At 40.4% G+C, this 19,391-nt stretch overlaps 1 protein-coding gene across 9 annotated transcripts in view; it reads right to left on the reverse strand.

Moving 5' to 3' along the window:
* MTCL1 (microtubule crosslinking factor 1) overlaps positions 1–19,391 on the reverse strand; it is a 110,080-nt gene that overhangs the window by 19,324 nt on the left and 71,365 nt on the right. For 5 of the 9 annotated variants that reach the window (XM_064507216.1, XM_064507217.1, XM_064507215.1 and 2 more), the window contains 4 exons: positions 16,863–16,955; positions 13,527–13,757; positions 11,640–11,828; positions 3,625–3,792 (listed from right to left, as the gene is read on the reverse strand). In XM_064507216.1, coding sequence (XP_064363286.1) covers positions 3,625–3,792; positions 11,640–11,828; positions 13,527–13,757; positions 16,863–16,955 — 681 coding nt within the window. The remainder of the gene's footprint in view (positions 1–3,624; positions 3,793–11,639; positions 11,829–13,526; positions 13,758–16,862; positions 16,956–19,391) is intronic. The other 4 variants (XM_064507221.1, XM_064507218.1, XM_064507220.1 and 1 more) reach the window with 1 other exon arrangement.

A 19,391-nucleotide genomic window follows, 5' to 3' on the forward strand; every position in this document is an offset into this window, starting at 1 on the left:
CAATAAACAAACAAAAAGGCAGGTTCCAGACTAGGAAGAGCAGAAATAACATCAGAGATGTGGAAAATTTCAAAACAGCGGAAATGCTAAGATTTTAAAAGAGTATTTTTAAGACGAAATCAAGCATTAAGGATTAATGGATTAATTAATTAGGGATTAATCAAACAAATTAATTTTTTGCTCGAGTTCATTCTTTGACTTGAGTCTCACCAAAGTTAGTGATAAAACTTCCACTGACTTCAGTGGCAGTCGAGTGTAAGCAGGTGCAGGTAGCCTGACAGATGGGAGCCTGGGGACCACCATAAGGAGTCCTAAAATGACTTTGCTGCTCAACAACTGCAAATCCCACTAGGCCTTAGGGAGTAATATAATATACCCTATTTCTACATTTCTTCTCTGTAAAGCAAGAGTAACAATTACCTGTCTTGTATTATGGGATAAAATCCACTTGCACATAACAAACATAAAAACAAGAAAGTCCAGACTGGCTCAGACTTTCTGAGGCAGATGTGGTGTCTTTGTGTTTAACATCCCTCAGTGGACTTTGTTTCCATGGAGGTTCTTACTGAGGTCTGAATCTCTCCCTGCTCCCAATACCCACAGCCATATGCGTGAGGCTGTCCTACATGTGACTGCATGGCTTGGTCGGGCACCCACAGCACCCACCTTGGCTGGTGGGGCAGCACACCCCGGCAGAGGCACCTCTTTGCTGCAGGTCCATTCCTGGAGACACGGTCCTCGAGCATGGCTGCTCAAGAAGCCAGGAAACTTTGCTGTCCTCCTGCCTGCTACCCTAGCACACAGACAGCTCATGCTTCAGCTCAACAACACTTAAAAATATTGCTGCCAAACTCATTGCTAACTGAAGATAATGGCATCTTGCTCTTTTTGCTACATCTTCCCTCTGTGCATCCCCAATTCCCCACTTACCCAGTTTATGGTGCTGCTGGAGTCACAGCTGCTGCCGCTGCAGCCAGGCTCAGTGATGCTGCCACCCATATTTTCAGGTGTGCTTGCTTAGAGTTTACTATTCTGTAGTCCCAATGGGTTGCCCTTTGCAAGCGTCTGCTGGGATTACTAAGTAGCTGTGACACTAAATAATCATCTATAACAAGAGTGTCACTGCAGAGCTGAGATCAGCCAAACTGTAAGGGACTCTAAAATGAAGTAAACTGTATACAATTTCCTTACACCTTAGCCTGACAGAGGATTATTTAAGACTTCTTTGCAATATATGCAAGTCATCTTTAAAGGGGCATTAATGCCACTGCAGACTTCGCATCTTGCAGTAGGAGCCCTTAGCAGAGGCTCCTGGAGCGTCTGGAGTGCAGACTCAACCTTACACATTTGCCGTCTCCTGGTGAATAATGCCATTTGCAGTAGTAGCTATGGCTAACATGCTAAGTTGCAAAGACATGCCAATGTCTGCAATAAATTCTTGACCTGGCAGGAAGTATGAAAATGTCAAAATCAAGCTATAAAGCAAAAAATGCTCTGCTGCAATATATACAATTTGTATAATTATCCCAAAAAGCAAATTCCTTCTTCCTTTTTCTTTGTATCTAAAAAAATATACAAAATAGTTGAACCTCAACAAGACACACTCTCTCTCCCCACCTCCCCAAAACAGTGAGATTTTTCACTTGCCCAGCTGGAGGCTAAGTATTACTGGGATTCCTTATTGGCTGAGAGTTATCAGAATCCTGTAGTTAGGAGCAATCTCATTATTCTTTATCTTAAAAACAATGCCTTAGGATCCTTCTACCAGAGAATATGAATATACAATTCTGACAGCCAAGACTTTTATTTTCAACGGTATAGACTGTGTTAAAAATTAAAGCTCCAAAGCAGTAGGCAACAGTATATGATCATCTCTGATATGCAGTGCTTTTTTAGCAGAAGGCTTTTCTTCTTTCCTATTATTTCTTTCCTTCCTACATACAGAGTTCCAGCATGAGAACATAAAACCATTGTCAGTAGCCATATTTCTATTTTCTATTTTAATTTCATATTATATTTTGTTTTTATGTTGCCGCCTTGTAATTGTAAACCAATACTTGTGAATCAGCGGGACGCTCACACTGTTTGCGCTATCCTATTTGATGGTCTAATGATTTATGGAGTATCTTTTTGCTGCTTCATTAGGGACTTGATTTCACTGTGAAATATAAACCTCTTTTTGGGAATCTGCTAAGCAATTCCATTTCATGTCTTAAATACTGATGTTTTATTCTCTTCATTTGCTTTAAGAAACAGAAAAAGTTACATCCACCACTCAGCAATTACCATATATGACAAAGTATTTCCAGTAGGATTGCACAACAGTAGAGATAGTGAAAACAGTCTGACAAAACCACCAGAAGAAAGGCTGCAAATCTCTCTTCTCCCAGGACAGGTATGGGAGCACTGTCCCACTCGCCAAACACCAAATAAAGAGGCAACCTAGGCGTATATCGCCCATATGAACACAAAGCATGCAAGCTCTAAATTGGCAGATTTCTCAAACTAACTTTCTCTAAGTTTTGGTCTTTGTTCCCATGTCTAGGTTACGGAGTGAAAATGGCAATTGCTTTTATTTTCAAGTGATCTGTTGTCTGGAAATTTGTGTGTGCTAAGAAGCTATTGATCTGAATTGAGAATCTGAATCCACTGGGAGAAAATTCTGCTAAAATTGAAGCTTCTTCTGTCAAGCCTACAGTACCTGGACAGGGAAAGAAGTGTTCACATCTCAGCATTGTGCATCAGAGTGAGTCTCCTGATAATGCTCCAATGTTCAGTAAATCCTCCTAAATGTACCATTATCTCAGTAGTGAATATTTTTATTATATTTGTCTTCTGCAGAGATGTTCTACAATTATAAATCTTTTCTACAGGACCTGAACATATTATTTCTCCTACCCCTGCCCTCTTCAATGCGGTAAACTAAAGCTTTTACACCATCAGCTTTGGAAATTAATCCACGTGGTTTTCTACTGGTTTGTTTTCATATTGCCTCAGAAACAGTATGTCTTCTGTGAATGGCAGTTTGCAACACTGCAGCACCTGGTGCCAGATTTTATATACATGCTTCTAATAGTAACTTATGGCAGGTAGCTAGAGCTTTCTTTTCATTGAGGTACCATCCATCACCAATCAGTAACTTTGAGTGGCTGGTTTAATAGTATATACTAATCTGATGCTTCAGTATTATTAAATTACTCATTTCTCTCCTGTGCATCAAATACTGCAGTTCTTATGTGCCAAGGGCACAGTGATGAGCTAACTGTGAACATGACAACATCAAGATATTTTCTCTCCTACAAATGCTAATGAATACAGACAGCCACATCTCCTTATTGCAGCTGATACACTACCAGCCGACTCTTCTGATGAAATAAAACTAGAAGAGGTTTAGTTCCTTTGTCCTCATGTATATTATATAGTATCTGCTCCATGAATACTCATACTGGGGCAATCGAAACCCAAGAGGTACTCAAAGAACAAAGCATTGCTCAGGCTTCAGGGAGGCTTTAAGAGAGCAAGCTAAAATGGATAAATATGGTAATTTACCTGACTGCCACAGATTTCCTATTCCATTAAGTCACCTGGCCATTCTTTACCGGTATCAGGCACTGGGGACACTACCTGCTCTAGGTGACACTTCAGTTCAGTCATTTCCACTTCCCAGGCCGCCTTGTCCAGTGCGTACTGCTGCTGGAGCCCATGGCGCTCACGCTCGTCGTCCCGCAGCTCTGAGCGGAAGTCATCCAGCAAGCCCTTCAGAGCATTTAAGAGTTTCCGATTTTCGCTTGCCTGCCAGAACAAAGAAAAATAAATGTTTTAATTGTAGTAACTTTACCTTCCAACTTCATTTTTAGGAGGAAAAATGCCCATATGTTCACTTCATGGAAAAGAAAGTGCCTGGGTTACCTTTTGCATGGGGAAACTAAAAACAGCAATACCTTCTCCGTCCACTTTTTCTTGCTAGTCCTAGTTCTGAAGCACCCACAGAAGCCAAGGATACTTAAAGCATGCTGAAGAAAACACTAAGCATCTTTCTGGATTGAGGACATCTGTAATAGCTTCCCTTCTATTACCATAATCCAAAGGTAGAGTATAAGGTTTGTCAGGTAGCTGTAAATCTCATACAGTTATTGCTGAGCATCAAACCTCAAATACGTGTAAAGTCTATATTAAGAAAAAGGATTCATTTTCAATGCTTTGGCATTATAAGACAAAGCTACTCTGGAAAAAAAGTTGAGGTTTTGAGCTGAGTATGTCTGTTAAGGGGTTTCACCTGACTGGGCTTTACATTTCTCCTCAGTCCTATGCAGTTCCACACAGACTAGCTTTGCAACAGCACCCAGTTTAGTACCAAAGTCAAAATGCCAGGTAGGATGCTTTCCCTCTTATGGAATAAGATCAAAGAGCAAATCCCCACCAACATCTTGTTGAGAATGCCATGGTCATATTTAAAATGTTCACTGTGCTAACCAGAAACCAAGAAAGGAATCAAATGAGAAGTTTAGCCCATGGCCGACATCAGATCTTGGCAAGTACTGACAGATATGTATGCACACTTACTCAAATCACTATTTTTTTTCTTAGTTCGGCATTGGCATTTACTTGGCATTTACTTTCTTCAGACTCTCTATGGACTTGGAAAACCCGTCACTGTTGTGTTAAATACTGAATAACATTTTCAAAAAGTTCATGCGGCATCAAAAAACAAAACGTTTCCTCCTACCCTTTTTGTAGTCCTTGAATTAGGAAACAGAAATGTGCAACATGATTTATTTATCTAAAACCTCAATCAAATATTCCCAATGAGCCTCTCAAAGATCAAGGAGTAGCTAGAGATTGTATCTGACAAATGTTATTTCAAATAGAAAAGACTTTTAAGAAAATTACTATTGATTAGCAAGCACAGCATGAGCAGAAAAAATGGGAAAACTTACTAAACAAATTCAGCATTTAATCACCTGGGTCTCATGAATATGCTAGCTTCCTTGGGAAACCTAACTCAAATTATCTGGCTTGATTCTTGCATGATAGCCTAATTCATTTTATTTTTCATTCATCTTTTCAAGAGGAGGTTTCCTGCAGTTCCTCTTATCTAGTGTTTCATGAAGCAGTTAAGTGGGGACTTCTTTGTAGCTAGGTCAAGTAAGCAGAGGTACACAAAAAAATAAACAGGAGTATCTCAGAGAGAGACATTCAGATATATATTTAGAACTTGACAAAGTCATGGTGTCCTGATTTGCCTCACTATAAAACTGAAGTTGATGGATGTGAAATACCCCCAAATTCAAGACTGTTCAGATAAAGAGCTTTGGATAGTGCCCAGCGAGGACAATAAAGAAAATTTGTTCTGTAGCCTAATTACAAATTAAATGTTAAAATTAGGAGAGCAAGCCAGACGTGCCACGTCCTTTATGTCTTATTTTGCTTTCTTTAGGGGCTTGTCAAAAATTTCTTAACCATCCCTGAAGGCTCAGACTACTTTGCCAATGCACAGGCAACACACTGTGAATTTGCAGAGCCACTGATCTAGGACAAGTTACAGCACCACAGTCTCCTGATTTTTCCTGAGATCTGCTCAGTGTATTGTGCCCAGCTCTGCTGGCCAGGCATGTATGGTGGTGTAGCACCATTGCTGCTGGGAACTGCAAGGGACCAGGAGGACTGCAAAAACAACAGAGCGTCCCCCACAGGAAAGCAGCGGTCACAGAGGGCTGCACCCCAACATGCCCCCTAAGTAACTCTGAAGCAGGGCTTCAGCATCTGATCCTTCAGATTTCGGTTCTGTGACCAAAGGCTTACAGGAATCACAGAACTTAGAGCCCTAAAAAATTAATGATTCGGGGTTGGGCTATACAGAATAAAATGTTGCACAAGCAACTCAGCTGATTCATGTGCACACCAGATGTCTGGCAACACCAAACCCACCTCACCAGCTTTTGTAATCATTAGCCAGACATGCCATTGCACCTTTTTCTTGAAACAAACAAACAAACAAGCGTGGTCTACTTTTTCCAAACAATTTGGTTCATCAGTCAAAAAATGCTAGACACATAGGGAAATGACTGCAGGTGCTTGCTGACTGACCTGAATCTGTTTGGGCTAATGAAATGTGACGGTGTGCAACGTGAGGTTGTATAAGAAACACACCCACAGAAGCAGAATTAACTCCATTAACATTTAATGCCAATTAGCAGTAATCTACTATGCAGCAGCATTCTCCATTATGCACATACGATCACCTACTTTTCAATATGTGATGAGATTTTACATGTTTCCACCATGAATTTTCATTCTGATACCCAATTAAGGCTAGATTTTCCAAACAAGTCCCTTGCGTAGTAATCAGAATAAAGTCTCTTTTGAAGGTTTGTCCTCAATGTCACAATGGGAGCTGCTAGGTACTGAGTGCTTTAAAATCTGGCCTCACCTCCTTTGGGAAACCTTGAGTCCAAGTGTCTATGAAGTGCTTTTATTCAAGAGCCACGTTCTGTGTTTTCTGGTATGCTGCATCAAACTCTTTCTCTGGCAAAGTAATCAAAAGGCTCCACAAGGAAAAAGAGGCAGAAGAAAAACAAAACCAAATGAAATAAAAGCAAGCTAAAGCCTCCTCTAGCTTCCTCATTCCTGTGTATGCATTTTTTTAAGCTTTAGAGTGGCATAAAATTAGGTTTTGTGAAGAAAGAAGTGATCGACTTACAGAGAGGAGCCAAGAGAACCTCACTGCAGGTTTACAGCCTGCAGGGGTGGGGGCATGTCTTATTTGTAGACGTGTTACCACTGTATAATATAAGTACCCCAGGTACCCCCCCGGGCTTGCTGAGATTTTAACTAACTTGCCAATATAAATACAATCTTCGTTACATTCTTCTAATTCCTGCATAGAAGTGCCTTTTGCAAGACTTTGTATTTGCAGTCTGAAGTTGGAGAGGTCTGTGTGATTATTTTTCTGTTTTGCCAAACTGGAGTATTTTTAGAGAACAGACATGGTACTTTGGAGACAATATGCTTGGAAATACAACATTTACATTTAGAAATTTTTTAGGCATAAGAGTAAGTCCCATAGGTATAAAATAATGATTGTTACGGTCTTCCTGCTCCTCCCAGGGATGTTTTACTGAGCACAGGCTGAAGAAATGGGGCATGGCTGTGGTTCCCTGAACAGTCCCCCATGTAAGTAGCTGTTCTTTAGTACCTTACCAGTCGCTATAATTTAGACTGAGTCACAACTGCTCTAAGACAAGAAAATTAAAAAAGCAGTTTAAAGTCTTTTGCACCCACAGGTCAGGCTCTATAGGCAAATGAAACAACAGCTGACAACAAGTGAAAACTTAACATAGCAAAGCTCGATTCAGTTCTAGGACGTTGGAGTCTTTATTAAGTAGAGTCAACTCCAGAAATGTGAACCTCCAGCTCTACAAATATTTGGGACCAGAGAGATTGTTTGAAGCTTGCTTCTGCTTTTAATCACAATTTTGCTTTTCTTTGAGAATTTCATTTAACAAGTTAGCCACAGTCTGGGATTATAAGCAGTTTAGCAGAGCAGTGAGTTAAAAACACAAGGTCAGTAGCCTAAACAGCAAAGAAGAACTGTGCATTTTTCTCTGTGCGGTCACAGATCTAGGAAAAAGCGAAGCTGGATATTTGTGCAAATCATTTTAGTATATTTAAGTCTTAATTACTATTCCTTTAGGCTTTTTTTTTAAGCTAAACTTTGAAAACAAATATATGAGAAAAAAAAAGACCTAACTGAAGATTTTCTGGAACCCCCACAGCACAACATGTGAGTGTATTGGTTTTTAACGCTTTTTCTATTGGACAGTAGATATGTAAACTCCTTTCTTTTTACTCTCCTGATCTTACACCACCCAACAGGCATTTCACCCTTTCTATTCAGCCAAACCAAAGCACTTCCTTTCTCTGCAGGCAGCTCTCCCTGCTCTCTCCACGCACAAGCAGAAGTGCTCACTTACAGCAAGCCCTCCTCTACTGCGCCACCAACCTGACTTGCCTGCTGGTCTCCTGCCTATGACCAGCCTTTCTTCTTGGCTCTTGAACCTTGCCACTTCCTTGCCCAGCCTTTTCTGCCAAGCACCCTGTTTATCAGCCAAGGGACAGTATTAAAAAATGCAAGCCAGACCATTACATATTAAAAATAAATGTGGATTACTTTGAGTTACAGTAAGCCATTTCTTTTTTTCTGACCTCGTTATCTCAGTCACTCTTAGACGATCACAAAATTTCCTTCCTCATGTGAAACAAAGCTTAAACACTTTTAAGTGCTGATGCATTTCATCTTGGAGCTTGCCAAGCAGGAACAGCAACTCTGGGCTCTCCTGGGCAGGTGCAGTACTAGGAGAACTCTCTCAGCTACACCACTCACCCCAAATTTCCCACATACACAGCTTTTATTTCTGACTGAGAACTTAAGGAACCTGCAGAAGACCCCAGAGATCCTGCATGGTTTTTAGCACAGGCTGACCAGTCAGTGGTATAGTGGGATGTGAACACTGCTGAGATCCATCTCTTCAGGAAGGACGTGCCCTTGATCTGTTGATATTCACAGAGCCTTTAGAGCTGGGATTTCACAAGCAAGGTGTTTTGCTCTAACTTTGTTCAGTTAATGGATGTATTAACTAGTGTGTTTTGGGGACTGCACGTGAATTAAGCAGAGCTGAGGTTTATAGGAGAAAGTCTCTAATGGATGTAGAGCAAGGACCAGTTTCTGTGACCTTGGTGAGAATGGCAAAGGGCCTGCATGGAGGTCTGCAGGGCCAACCCTTCTACCACAGTGAGATGGACGGTTTGAGCCAAATCATACTAAGGTGTTGCAGATCAGTGCTTGGCTTGAGCCTTGAGCCTACTCCAATCCACCCCTCTATCACAGGCCTGCAGAAGACACTTCTGATGCCCTGAATTTACCACAGGATCAGAATTAACCTACACTGAGGCACCCTGTTTCTTTGTCAAAGAGTATGATAATAACCCTTTCTTCCCGTTAACAACTACAAGCCCAGTAGCACCATAAACCCTGTTCAGCTCCTTCAACCTGTCAATAAACATAGTGCTTCCTGGAAGATCCAGTGCACTATAACATAGAGTGAGCGGGTGAAACAAGTAATAATGCTTGGAGGGAGAAATATGGAGCAAACTTGCTCACTCTTGCAGTGTTGAAATAACACTTTTTTTCCTGGTTGGAAGGCAGGAAGCCTCTTTTACCTTCAAAAATCCATTTGGGTGTCATGCACTATTTAATAGAAATATTTGCTCTATCAACAGGGGTCTGTTCCTATGGCTCATTTCTTTAAATGAGATTAGCTGGAAATGCTGTATTAGAACATCATGCAATGTTTATAAAAACGAATCACGTGTAATCCTACTTAGCATTGTTGCCACTTTAATTGAGATTAATCTCCAAGCAATGATTATTTTAAAGAAGACATTTTATTTGCATGTTCTTGGCCATTTTAAGGGATATATATGGAAAGCTACTATATGACAAAGGTTGTACTGAGATGCTATATTGGTTTACATTTATTGTACCCATTTTAGATTAAATCAGTCTACAGATTGAATGCAGCGAAATTAAATGCTCAGGAGCATCTCTTCCACAGCCTCCTTCCACCTCTACCAGAGAAAAGCTTGCTGAGAAGACAACGGTGATGGGTCTGGGATTGGTAAAGTATGTTCCTGAAAACAAAAGTGCCTGACCTCCCCTAAGATTAGTAACACTAGACCCTTTCCAAATGCTAAGCTGATCAAATGAATACTGCCTTGGTAGCAAACTTCACATGGAATGGTAGCTAGAGATGGAGTTGTCGGCTAGTACTATTAAAAAGGAAAGCAAAGGAGTACATGAGCTGAAAGTAGAGACTGCTCTTCTTTCTCTACTATTTTGCACTCAAACACAAATTCTAACTGAAGTTACACCTTGAACTAGAGAGGTAGGTTGTAAGAGAGCCTGTGTATCTCCCAGCATCAGTCTAACTTTACTATAGGATGGAGACTTACCGTTGCCTGCAGTGGATCTATTAGACCACATCATAGACAATATGTAAACAGACAGTGCATAGTCCTGAGAATTTGGGGAATTCAAAGAGAGCTTAAGGAGGAGAACGGAAATGCAGAGACACATGGTATCCCCAGAGCCTGCAGCAAGGCCAGCAATGTAACATGGTTGTGCAGAGCTTTCGCTACAGAGGTGGCTCCAAGTCAGGGGCCTGGACAGAGACTAAACATAAAGCATGAGGTTACAAGAACTTTTTCACTGAACATGTGTTTTACTTAGATTTTTTGCTGCTACTTCCATTTGCAAATAATTCCATATAATGGGATGCTGTCATCTGAACATTTTCCTTTTAAAAAATATAAGATGATGCACCTGAAGAGCTACATTAGAAGCCTTAACTCTGTCCCCTTTGAATTTTTATTATTATTCTTAATATTAGGATTGCTGGCATAGTCAATGCACAAAAAAATGCACCAAACATTGAAAAATTCAGTGCGAGGATGTGTGGCAGTGATCAGTACCATATTTCATGTCAATGGATTCTTGATAGTACTCAGTTAGCGAAATTAGAAATTGTGAAGTTCTGGTTGAGCTTTTAAATGGGAGACAAGGTAGGGTGTGGAGCAAACGTCGGTGAGACCATAAAATAAATCAGACTATAGCTATATGTTTTCTGCTGGCAGGTGTGACTTCAGTCTTTCAGCAAAACACCCAAATTTTGGATTGTTGGGTAGTTCACCACACATTTCAAAAACTGTTGAATGAATGAAACAGAAGCCCTGAGGAAAAGACCACATGGTTACTCAATTAAAGATAAACCTTTTCACAAGATACATGCAGAAAAGAAACAGCTAAAGCAGTGCAACTATTGTGTACAAATGACGGAAACTAAAAAAAGGAGTCATACTTCAGTTTGTTTCAGTCTGACTGTAATGTGTCGTACCTGTTAGTTTCATACTGTTTTGTATTAAATTTTACCATACTTAGGAGTTTTTGCAGCCTTTGAAAATATATATTCAGTGCGGTGGTGAAATCAAACTTCTGATTTGCTTGCTTTTATTGAGTGCTGAGTGTTAAATTCTCTGCACATTGCTCTGACACATAGAGGCAGGGCAGAGGAGACATCAGCGAAAAGCCAGTATGGTTTTCCTTTAGGTATCGAAAAACAAGGTCCAATGACAGGAAGGAACTTTTGCATTGTTTTCCCATCATCTCTCAGGGAATCATTAAATACATGTGCTAGTTTCTTAAATTATTTAAAGAAAGTAAAATCACCTCTTCTTGCTAAAAGCTTCACAGTAGAATACAATAGATATGCATAGGCAAGAGAAGTATGTAAATTCTGCAAACCATCACATACTGATAGATGTTTCTGGGCAAATGGCCACAAGAGGAAATAGGATTTTTCACTGATAGCATCTGCCAACAGGAGAACAGCAGTAATCATGTGGCTCCTGATGAAATATAAATCTAATGGACGAAATCCATTGTAATTGCTGTGTAGCTAGAACTGTTGTTACAAGCATGATTCCAGGTGATTCAACACAGCAGCAGAAGAAAATACCTCCCTTAGAAAATCCACGTTTTCCATTCCCAGGACATGATATACAAGTGCCTTCTGGTACGGTACCTGCTTCTGCTGCTGCAGTAATTCTGCAGTCTGCAGCTGTGGTCTGTGATCAGTGTTCTCTGCGGCGGGATGCTGAGAATAATCTGTCAGTGCAAAAACAACATCCTCTTCCTCCTCCTCTCGCTCTGCATCCTCCACCTTTTGCTCAGACGGAAGGCCAAATTCGGGGAGGGCCTCAAGATGCTCAATCTAAAATGCACGAAGTGGGACACATCAACAGTCTTCCTGCATTTACCATGGAAGAACAGAAATCTACTGAAGGACTAAAGGAAGGGACTATTTTCTCCTGAGGCTGTCTGGCAGGGTATGGTGACTTTTATTTTGTAGGCTACCGGGAACAGTCTTTCATATGACCATTGAGTGACACCACCTGACTTGTTGCATATGAGAACACAATGCCATGCAGGCCTGCAAAATAGGAGATCTAACTGTTGTAGCTGTGCAGCTGAGGAGATGGATGTATGACCACCATGCAATGTAATGGTTATAATCCATCATGCATTAATGAAAAACTATACAAGACTGGTGGTATTGTCTGATAAGGATACGGAGATCAGGAAGTGCCCAAATCCATCACTACATTTTCTCTATTGAATTAACAAACACTCACACCAGTAATGACAGGAGATGGACTGACTGTAAATTAACCAGTCAAAAAATCCAAACAGTGAAAAATGAAAGCTATTTTGATATTAGAAGATGAGTTAGTATACACAAAAGCAAATTAGTACTGCGGAAGTAAAGTAGAAGCAAATTATTTCTAAATAGCTACTCATCTCTTGTTTCTCACTCATATTAACACAGCTGATAAAGGTAAGGATGTTCATCTACCCTCTGTTTGGCATACAAAACATTGGAGTATTCTACCTAAGCATACTCCTACCAGACCTGAAAGGTTACTTGTTCTGCCAAATGCAGCAAACACTGAAAGACACTAGGTATGTAAATATTGGAAATACTGAAAAAAAATTACTTAGGTGTTTTAGCATGGTTTCAGAATTGCATGAACCTGCAAGATACCTCTATCCTTCCCAAGAATTTTGGACAAAATGCCAGAATGGGTTAATACATTTTTCTACTTATGCTTTCTTTGGGTAAGATTTCCAAAGCAGTTAGTAATTCTGGATGTGCAACTTGACAGTTTAGCAGCATCTTTTTTCACAGTGCATTTCTGGAAATCATGCCTCTGTTAAGATGTGCCAGCTTGGGGATTCCAGGTTGTTATGTACTTATGAAATTCCTGATCTTAATTTAGTCGCTGCTTGGAAAAATCACCATGATGACTATTGGTGTACTGCTGCTGACGGTGATAGACGTGTGTATGCAGAAAAGGAACAAACAAGAATGAATCACTGTAAGTTCCCACAAGAAGCTGTGTAATTCTCCTGCCAACACGAAAACAGAGCTTCCCTCCATCTGTATTGCTGAAGGCTCTGCAAGGAACACGCTGTACACTCACTTGAGAAAAATGACAGCACTCAACCCATCTAAACAGATTCGACTCCATCAGCTCACTAACGCATTTTTCTTTCCAAAAATTACTCAGGAGTCATATCTTAAAGGCCTAATTAAATCTTCATTTACTATGAGAAAGTTTTTCAGGACCAGATGTTTGTACTAGCTAAGGGTTTAGATTCAAAGATAAGTGATCTGTAACATAAAGATACCATGCAGAATACCCTTTAGCACAAGCCAACCTAATAAAAGGCTTCATATTTTATTTTCATCCCCTTTAAGCCCATGTATAATTATAAAGTTGCTGATGCCACATCATATTTAAAGCTTGCCCTTAAAGAAAGGGCATCCCAGTACCCACACCACCAGTGGCAGTGCTAGAAACCCCTTCCCTCTTGCAACTTCATTGGGTTAATGTGGTGGGCCAGTTACCTCTAATATGTCCTCCCCTTCCTCCTCCATTCGCTTGCCTTGCCGCCAGTGCTTCAGCAGCCACTTCAGCTTGACATACAGGAGGAAGGTGTCTTGCTTGAAATGCCTGAGCTCTTGCTGCAGCAGGCTTTTCTCCTGGCTCCAGGTCTTCTCTTCCAGTTTGTTCTGCAAAGTCAAGCTCTGCACTTCCAAATCTTTCCTCCGCAAGGTCTGCATATGCTCCTCCTCCAGCTTTAATGGAATGACAGACACAATGTCAACAGGGTCCTGTCCTGGGGGTCTCCAGCACTTGTACTTAGTTGGGTGAGACACACTGAAATCTCTGATTTGTAGCCTGAGTTTGGCAAGGGTTCTAACGGTTGAGGAAATCAGAGGACTGCAGCTGATAAACTTAGCTTAGACAACCATATCCAAGTTACCTGCTGTGGAAGCGGCCCATTCACTTACTTTAGAGCTGCATGAGAACTCTGCTGCTACTTAGACATTTTACACCCCTCGTGCTTTCTTTCCTCTCTGGACTGTGTCCCTGCAGTATGTTCCCAGCACAGACTAAGCTGCTGCACATAACACGCCTGTTAAATGCATTTCCAGCCATTGCGACAAGGTGGAAGTGCAGCTACCCTTCAGACAACCTGGAGTATTACCCTCATCTCTTCCCTCCCCAGCCATGTGCTTGGCCCTTTGTGGCGATGTCTCCCGCTCCTTCCGGAAGGGCAACACTTCCCAAGGAACCACATCTCAAACATAACTATTGGACCTTCATTTCTCACAGTCCATACTTGGAGGCACCTGAACAACTCACGATAAACACTTTCTCATTCTGTTATGACTAGATAAGGGATGCACGCAGGAACTGAAGAGACAGCAATACGCTGCAACTCTGCATTCACCATATCCGAGTTTCAGTACTAGAAGCACCAGGGAAAGCTCACAGCTTGAAGCCCAAGTATAATGACATCTGTTTCAACAAAAGCCCACATCAAATATTATTCTCTAAAGGTGACTTCTCCCTCAATCTGTCAAAACCAAATAATGGCATGACTCTGGCCCAGTAACACTTACACAAGTTAGTTGTACAACATCTCATAGTCTACCTAAATATTGTATTTCTACTTTAACCAAGCAGTAGTTCATATTAATGAAGAAAAGGCACAAGGAAAAGGAATACAGAGCCACTGTTTACAGATGACAATTTCTACTATTTTCCATTCTGTTGTATTATTCACCTATGTGGAAAAACAGTCCCTCTCTCTGCTTACCAGCTCCATAGATGAAATCTATGAAAGCCATAGTAAATTAATGACCACAATAGCTTAAAACCGTAGGAACATACCCTGAGATGAAGAACATGCACACAGTTATGAAGAATACTTCAGAAATTCTTCTTCAGGAGCAGAGGAAGAAAGCCCCATCAATCAATACTGTTAATAATATAAGTTTGATTTTCACAGCGAAATTCAGATGCTTAGGAGACAGCCTCCTCTTTCATGCTAGATAGTTTACTAATGACTCTGTTGCCTTTAAATGACGTGCTCTGGCATAATGCAAAGTTTCAGCATACATGCTACCATGCCTTTAGAACTTAATGCATCTTTAACATCAACCTAGACAATTTGGAAGAATTTTAGAAGAAAATTTATTATAATTTTATTATAAAATTTTGTTACAATTAATAATACTTTAAGTATGTATAAAGACTTGTAAATATATTGCTGATTAAATCAGAATTATTTACAATAGTTACTTGCTTAAATGGGTTTATAATGCATCTTAAAAGTAATCTGAAACAAAATTAGATATAATAGCCCAAAAAACATACATGTGACTTCCGATAACACTCATGGGGATTGTACCCTGCTAGCACGCATCAATTCAATGTCATTAAATATTGCCATAAATGAAATAGTAAAAAAGGGGGTTCTTATAAATTTAATCATTACATGGAGAGACAAACAGATTTTGTGTTGATGCAGGTTCTTCCACCAAATGAAGTTATGGTTAAATACAGCAAAGATCTATGAGTCATTTCCACCAGAAATCCTGGAAGATGATAAAAAAGGAGTAATATCAACAGGATGGGCATAATCTGGAAAAAATGAAGAATCCAGAAGATGCTTTTGTTCTTCTGTTTCTATTGGTTTTAAGCGTGAATAGTTAGTTTTGATTCTGCTGCATTTTTTATTGTTTTACAATAAAAATTGGCCACAAATGGCCACAGATGCTTGCAGAAGACCCTGGTGGAGGTAACTTCATTGGGTATTATGCTTTTTCAATGGATAGCTATTGCAAAAGAAAAGAATTTTAAGAGGCAGGAACAGTTTCCAAAAAGCATTCATGGCCAAGACAACTAGGAAGGAAATCAGTTTACCGGTTGCCTTTAAAAGCCTCCATGAGAAAGCTCCTATGGAGATCAGCTGGAAATTAAACCTATTTATGATAGAAAATGGAGAAATACCACCTGGGCATAATGAGATTAGCTGGCACAAGGATAAGCGCTTTATAGCATGCAGCAATTATGCTGAATTTAGTCTATGAAGCAAATTTTAAAAGAAAACTTCAGTAAAGAGCTAAACAGCCTTCAAAAATTAGCAACAGATTTTTTTGCTCTAGGAGCTACAGATCCCAGAACGATTGACTAATATGTTCCAGCCTTCAAAAAAGCTGGGGGAGCCCATGTAACAAAATATGATTTCTTCACTGAATATGAGCAAGAGGGATGGAAGCATGGGGTACTGAGAAATACAGAAAGATCCTGATTTGCATCTCACTCATGAGAGAGTAAAAGCTCCTCTGACTTCATAGTAGTGTTGGATTTTCTTTGGATTAGGAGGGGGGCAGAAGTGTCAAAACTGTGCTCCCAGAGAGCACAGGTCTTCCTGAGATCATAGAGAGCCAGAGGGGCTGATAAAATTCCCTCTGCAATATTTCACACAGCTTCCCCTTGCACTTATCTGCCTGTCTTACTCAGACTGGAGGCTGTCTGGCGGGAACTGCCCCTTACAGCTTGATTTTTCCCTGCGCAGCACAATCCCTACCACCCTACCACAGTTTGAAAATTTTAGGAGCTACCCTGACAACCCAATGCAATGGCCTCTTTTTAACATGGTCCACACAGAGGGGAGGACAAAGCTCCTCTCTGATGAATGGTGAAGCCAGATTCAAAGTAGCAGAACTGGTCTGAGTTGATACTTCCCTAACTTCCAGATTCTTCATTTACTCAGATGAGCTCAAAACCCACAGCTTTTAGGACACGAGTTCCCGCGTTTCTGACAAACAAGGTTATGGACCACACGTTATGGCCACGCGTCTCTCCCAGCAGGTGGATTATGTATTTACCTGAATGATCCTTTCTGTAAACTTTTCTTGCTCCTCTCGGTGAAGTCTTGTCTCCTGCTCAAGTTGAGCCTGAAGCTCCTGTATCGATACACTCTGTACAGGTAAAACATGGGAATCCCTGAGCTGATCAGCAGGACAAAGGATAGGTTTAGCGGAAAGTGTGTTTCGGTGGTGTTAAAAAAGAACGGCAGGACAGACATCTGCACAGCTTACAGTTATCAACAGTTCAAACCAAAGCACAGTGTGCAAATAAATAGCAATGCCCTAAACATGTGTGGGAATTTCCTGTGTGGCTTCTGAAAACTAAAGCCATGATGCTCATGTTACACGTTGCATATTCCCTTCAGGCCTTTGCTCTACAATTGCACCGGAGTAGCTGAGACAGCTCAGCATCGCCAGATTAGCTCCTATTTACAGGATTCCATATTTGGTGGTGTATTTTTGTATGATAATCAAAGCTATAAAAGTTTAACACCTCTGCAAAAGATGTATCTAAGGTATGTATATTGCACCCAATTATTTATTCATTTGCAATACTTCTGGTTAGACAGTTAATGGGATAGCATTTATTAAACCAACTAAGCATAAAAAGTCCCTTTCTTCAGATACAGAACAGCTCTCTGCACAAGTCAACCTTATCCTGCAATTTCTGCTCAAAACAATTACTCTACAAATGTCATGGTGATAAGCTATGTGAGGAAACATAACCCAGTAACTGTCTGTAGCAAAAGTACTCATGAAAGGTTTTAATTTTGAATGCCAACCCTACAGACTCACCTGGGATCTAAGCATACCTTTCAAGTACCTCCCCTTCCAGGTGCACGCTATTTTAATCTTAATACTTTCAACTTTACACTCTGTATAGATTTGTCATCCCATCCACTTTGCTGCTGAAAGTTACTTAATTCAAAAACAAAGACCCAAGAAGGCAAAGCCACAGACCTCATCATTTATACTATGTTAATTAATCCTGTGGCATTTAGACTCCTGGTCAGCACTTTCTACAGCCTTCATTTTGTGTCTGTCGCATTTGAGCTAAGATTGATTAGTTTGTGTAAATGTGGCAGACTTCTCTCCTCTTCACATGTACCAGCAGTGTGACAACAGAAAACAGTACCTTACTGAACTGCTACTTCTCAAAGTAAAGATGCACTTAAAGAAGGTGTCATTTCAGGCTTCAAAGTGTATATAATCTCAAATTCTCTGTTGGCCAAGCTCCAACCTCAGCAGCTGCGAGGATTTAATGTGGATCGTGGGACCGCTCTCATGGGCTGCCCGGCCACGTCCTCTATGGCATCAGCCATGGTGCCTTCCCTTTCCCTGCGCACCCCTCCTGCACCCGAGAGCAAAACCAGCCACTGTGGTAGGCCTGTGGAGGCACTTCTGGCTATTCAAGAAGTATTTGTGACTGGCACAGACCCTCCTCTCCTCCTCCAGGGCAAAGGAGATACAGCAGATGGACGCATCCTATGGGCCACCCACAGTACAGATACTTTCTGGGCCCCGTAAGCTCCTTCTTTACTTCATACACATGTTGTCCTGTGCACGTGTCTGTTTTGTACCTGAAAAAGTGACAGTTCTAGCCCTCCAAAATGTACGCTGAAGGCAACCAACACTGATTTATCACATCATCTGTCTTATGTCTTTGTCTTGTGCATCAATGTGTCTGCAGACATTTTGTATTGTACAAGGCCAAAATTCAGTCTCACAAATAACCTGGAAAGAATGGTTTACAATGGGATCTGCCAAGTTTGTGCAATCATTTGTAAATCAAGAGATAGCTTATGCTCATGTATATCAATTTAGCTTCCTCGTCCAACAAAGGAAAAAATTACTTTAATCAATAATTTCTGCATTCTTTTATCCTGATCAGGCTTCTTTAGGAGTATGGTATATAAGAACCAATGTATTTAGTTAACTCAAGAGCAGTTTCCAAAATGTGTGCTCCTTTCTTTATAAATTCAAAATTAGCCAGAACCATGTGCAGTCTACCTGGTGAAAACAGTTACAACATGGAACTGAGGAATTTAATCTCATGTGCCTCAAGGAAAGGAAACAGCACAATTTATGTAAAAATATGTATGTTGTTACTTAAAAATATATAGGAAGTATATCTTATCTTAATATAAACTCTCTTTACAGTCATATTATTACACATTGAGGTAGTTAGAAATAATGTTAGGCTTGGGATTCCTGAAATTGGAAGCTGAATTACAGCAGCAAAAATAGTTAGCAGGAAAGGTTTGTTTTTTTCACTAATCACTTCAAACATCTGTTTTCCAATGAACAATGATTTGCTAGAGGATCACTTGTACTAATGTAGAACATAGTTCTACATTAATGTAATGGAGTTACATAGTTACAGATGTACTGAGAATGCATTATATCTGTGAAACGTGGACAAAAAAACAATGTTCTCAAGCAATTTCTTGATAAAAGTGTAGCCCAAGCAAAGCCAAGTTTTAGGAAACTTAGGTGCTTGGACTGTGTAATAATTGTCGGAATTACTAGCAAGAGACTAAAAACATT

This window comes from Dromaius novaehollandiae, chromosome 2 (assembly GCF_036370855.1).
Source record: "Dromaius novaehollandiae isolate bDroNov1 chromosome 2, bDroNov1.hap1, whole genome shotgun sequence".
Taxonomy (NCBI): Eukaryota; Metazoa; Chordata; class Aves; order Casuariiformes; family Dromaiidae; genus Dromaius; species Dromaius novaehollandiae.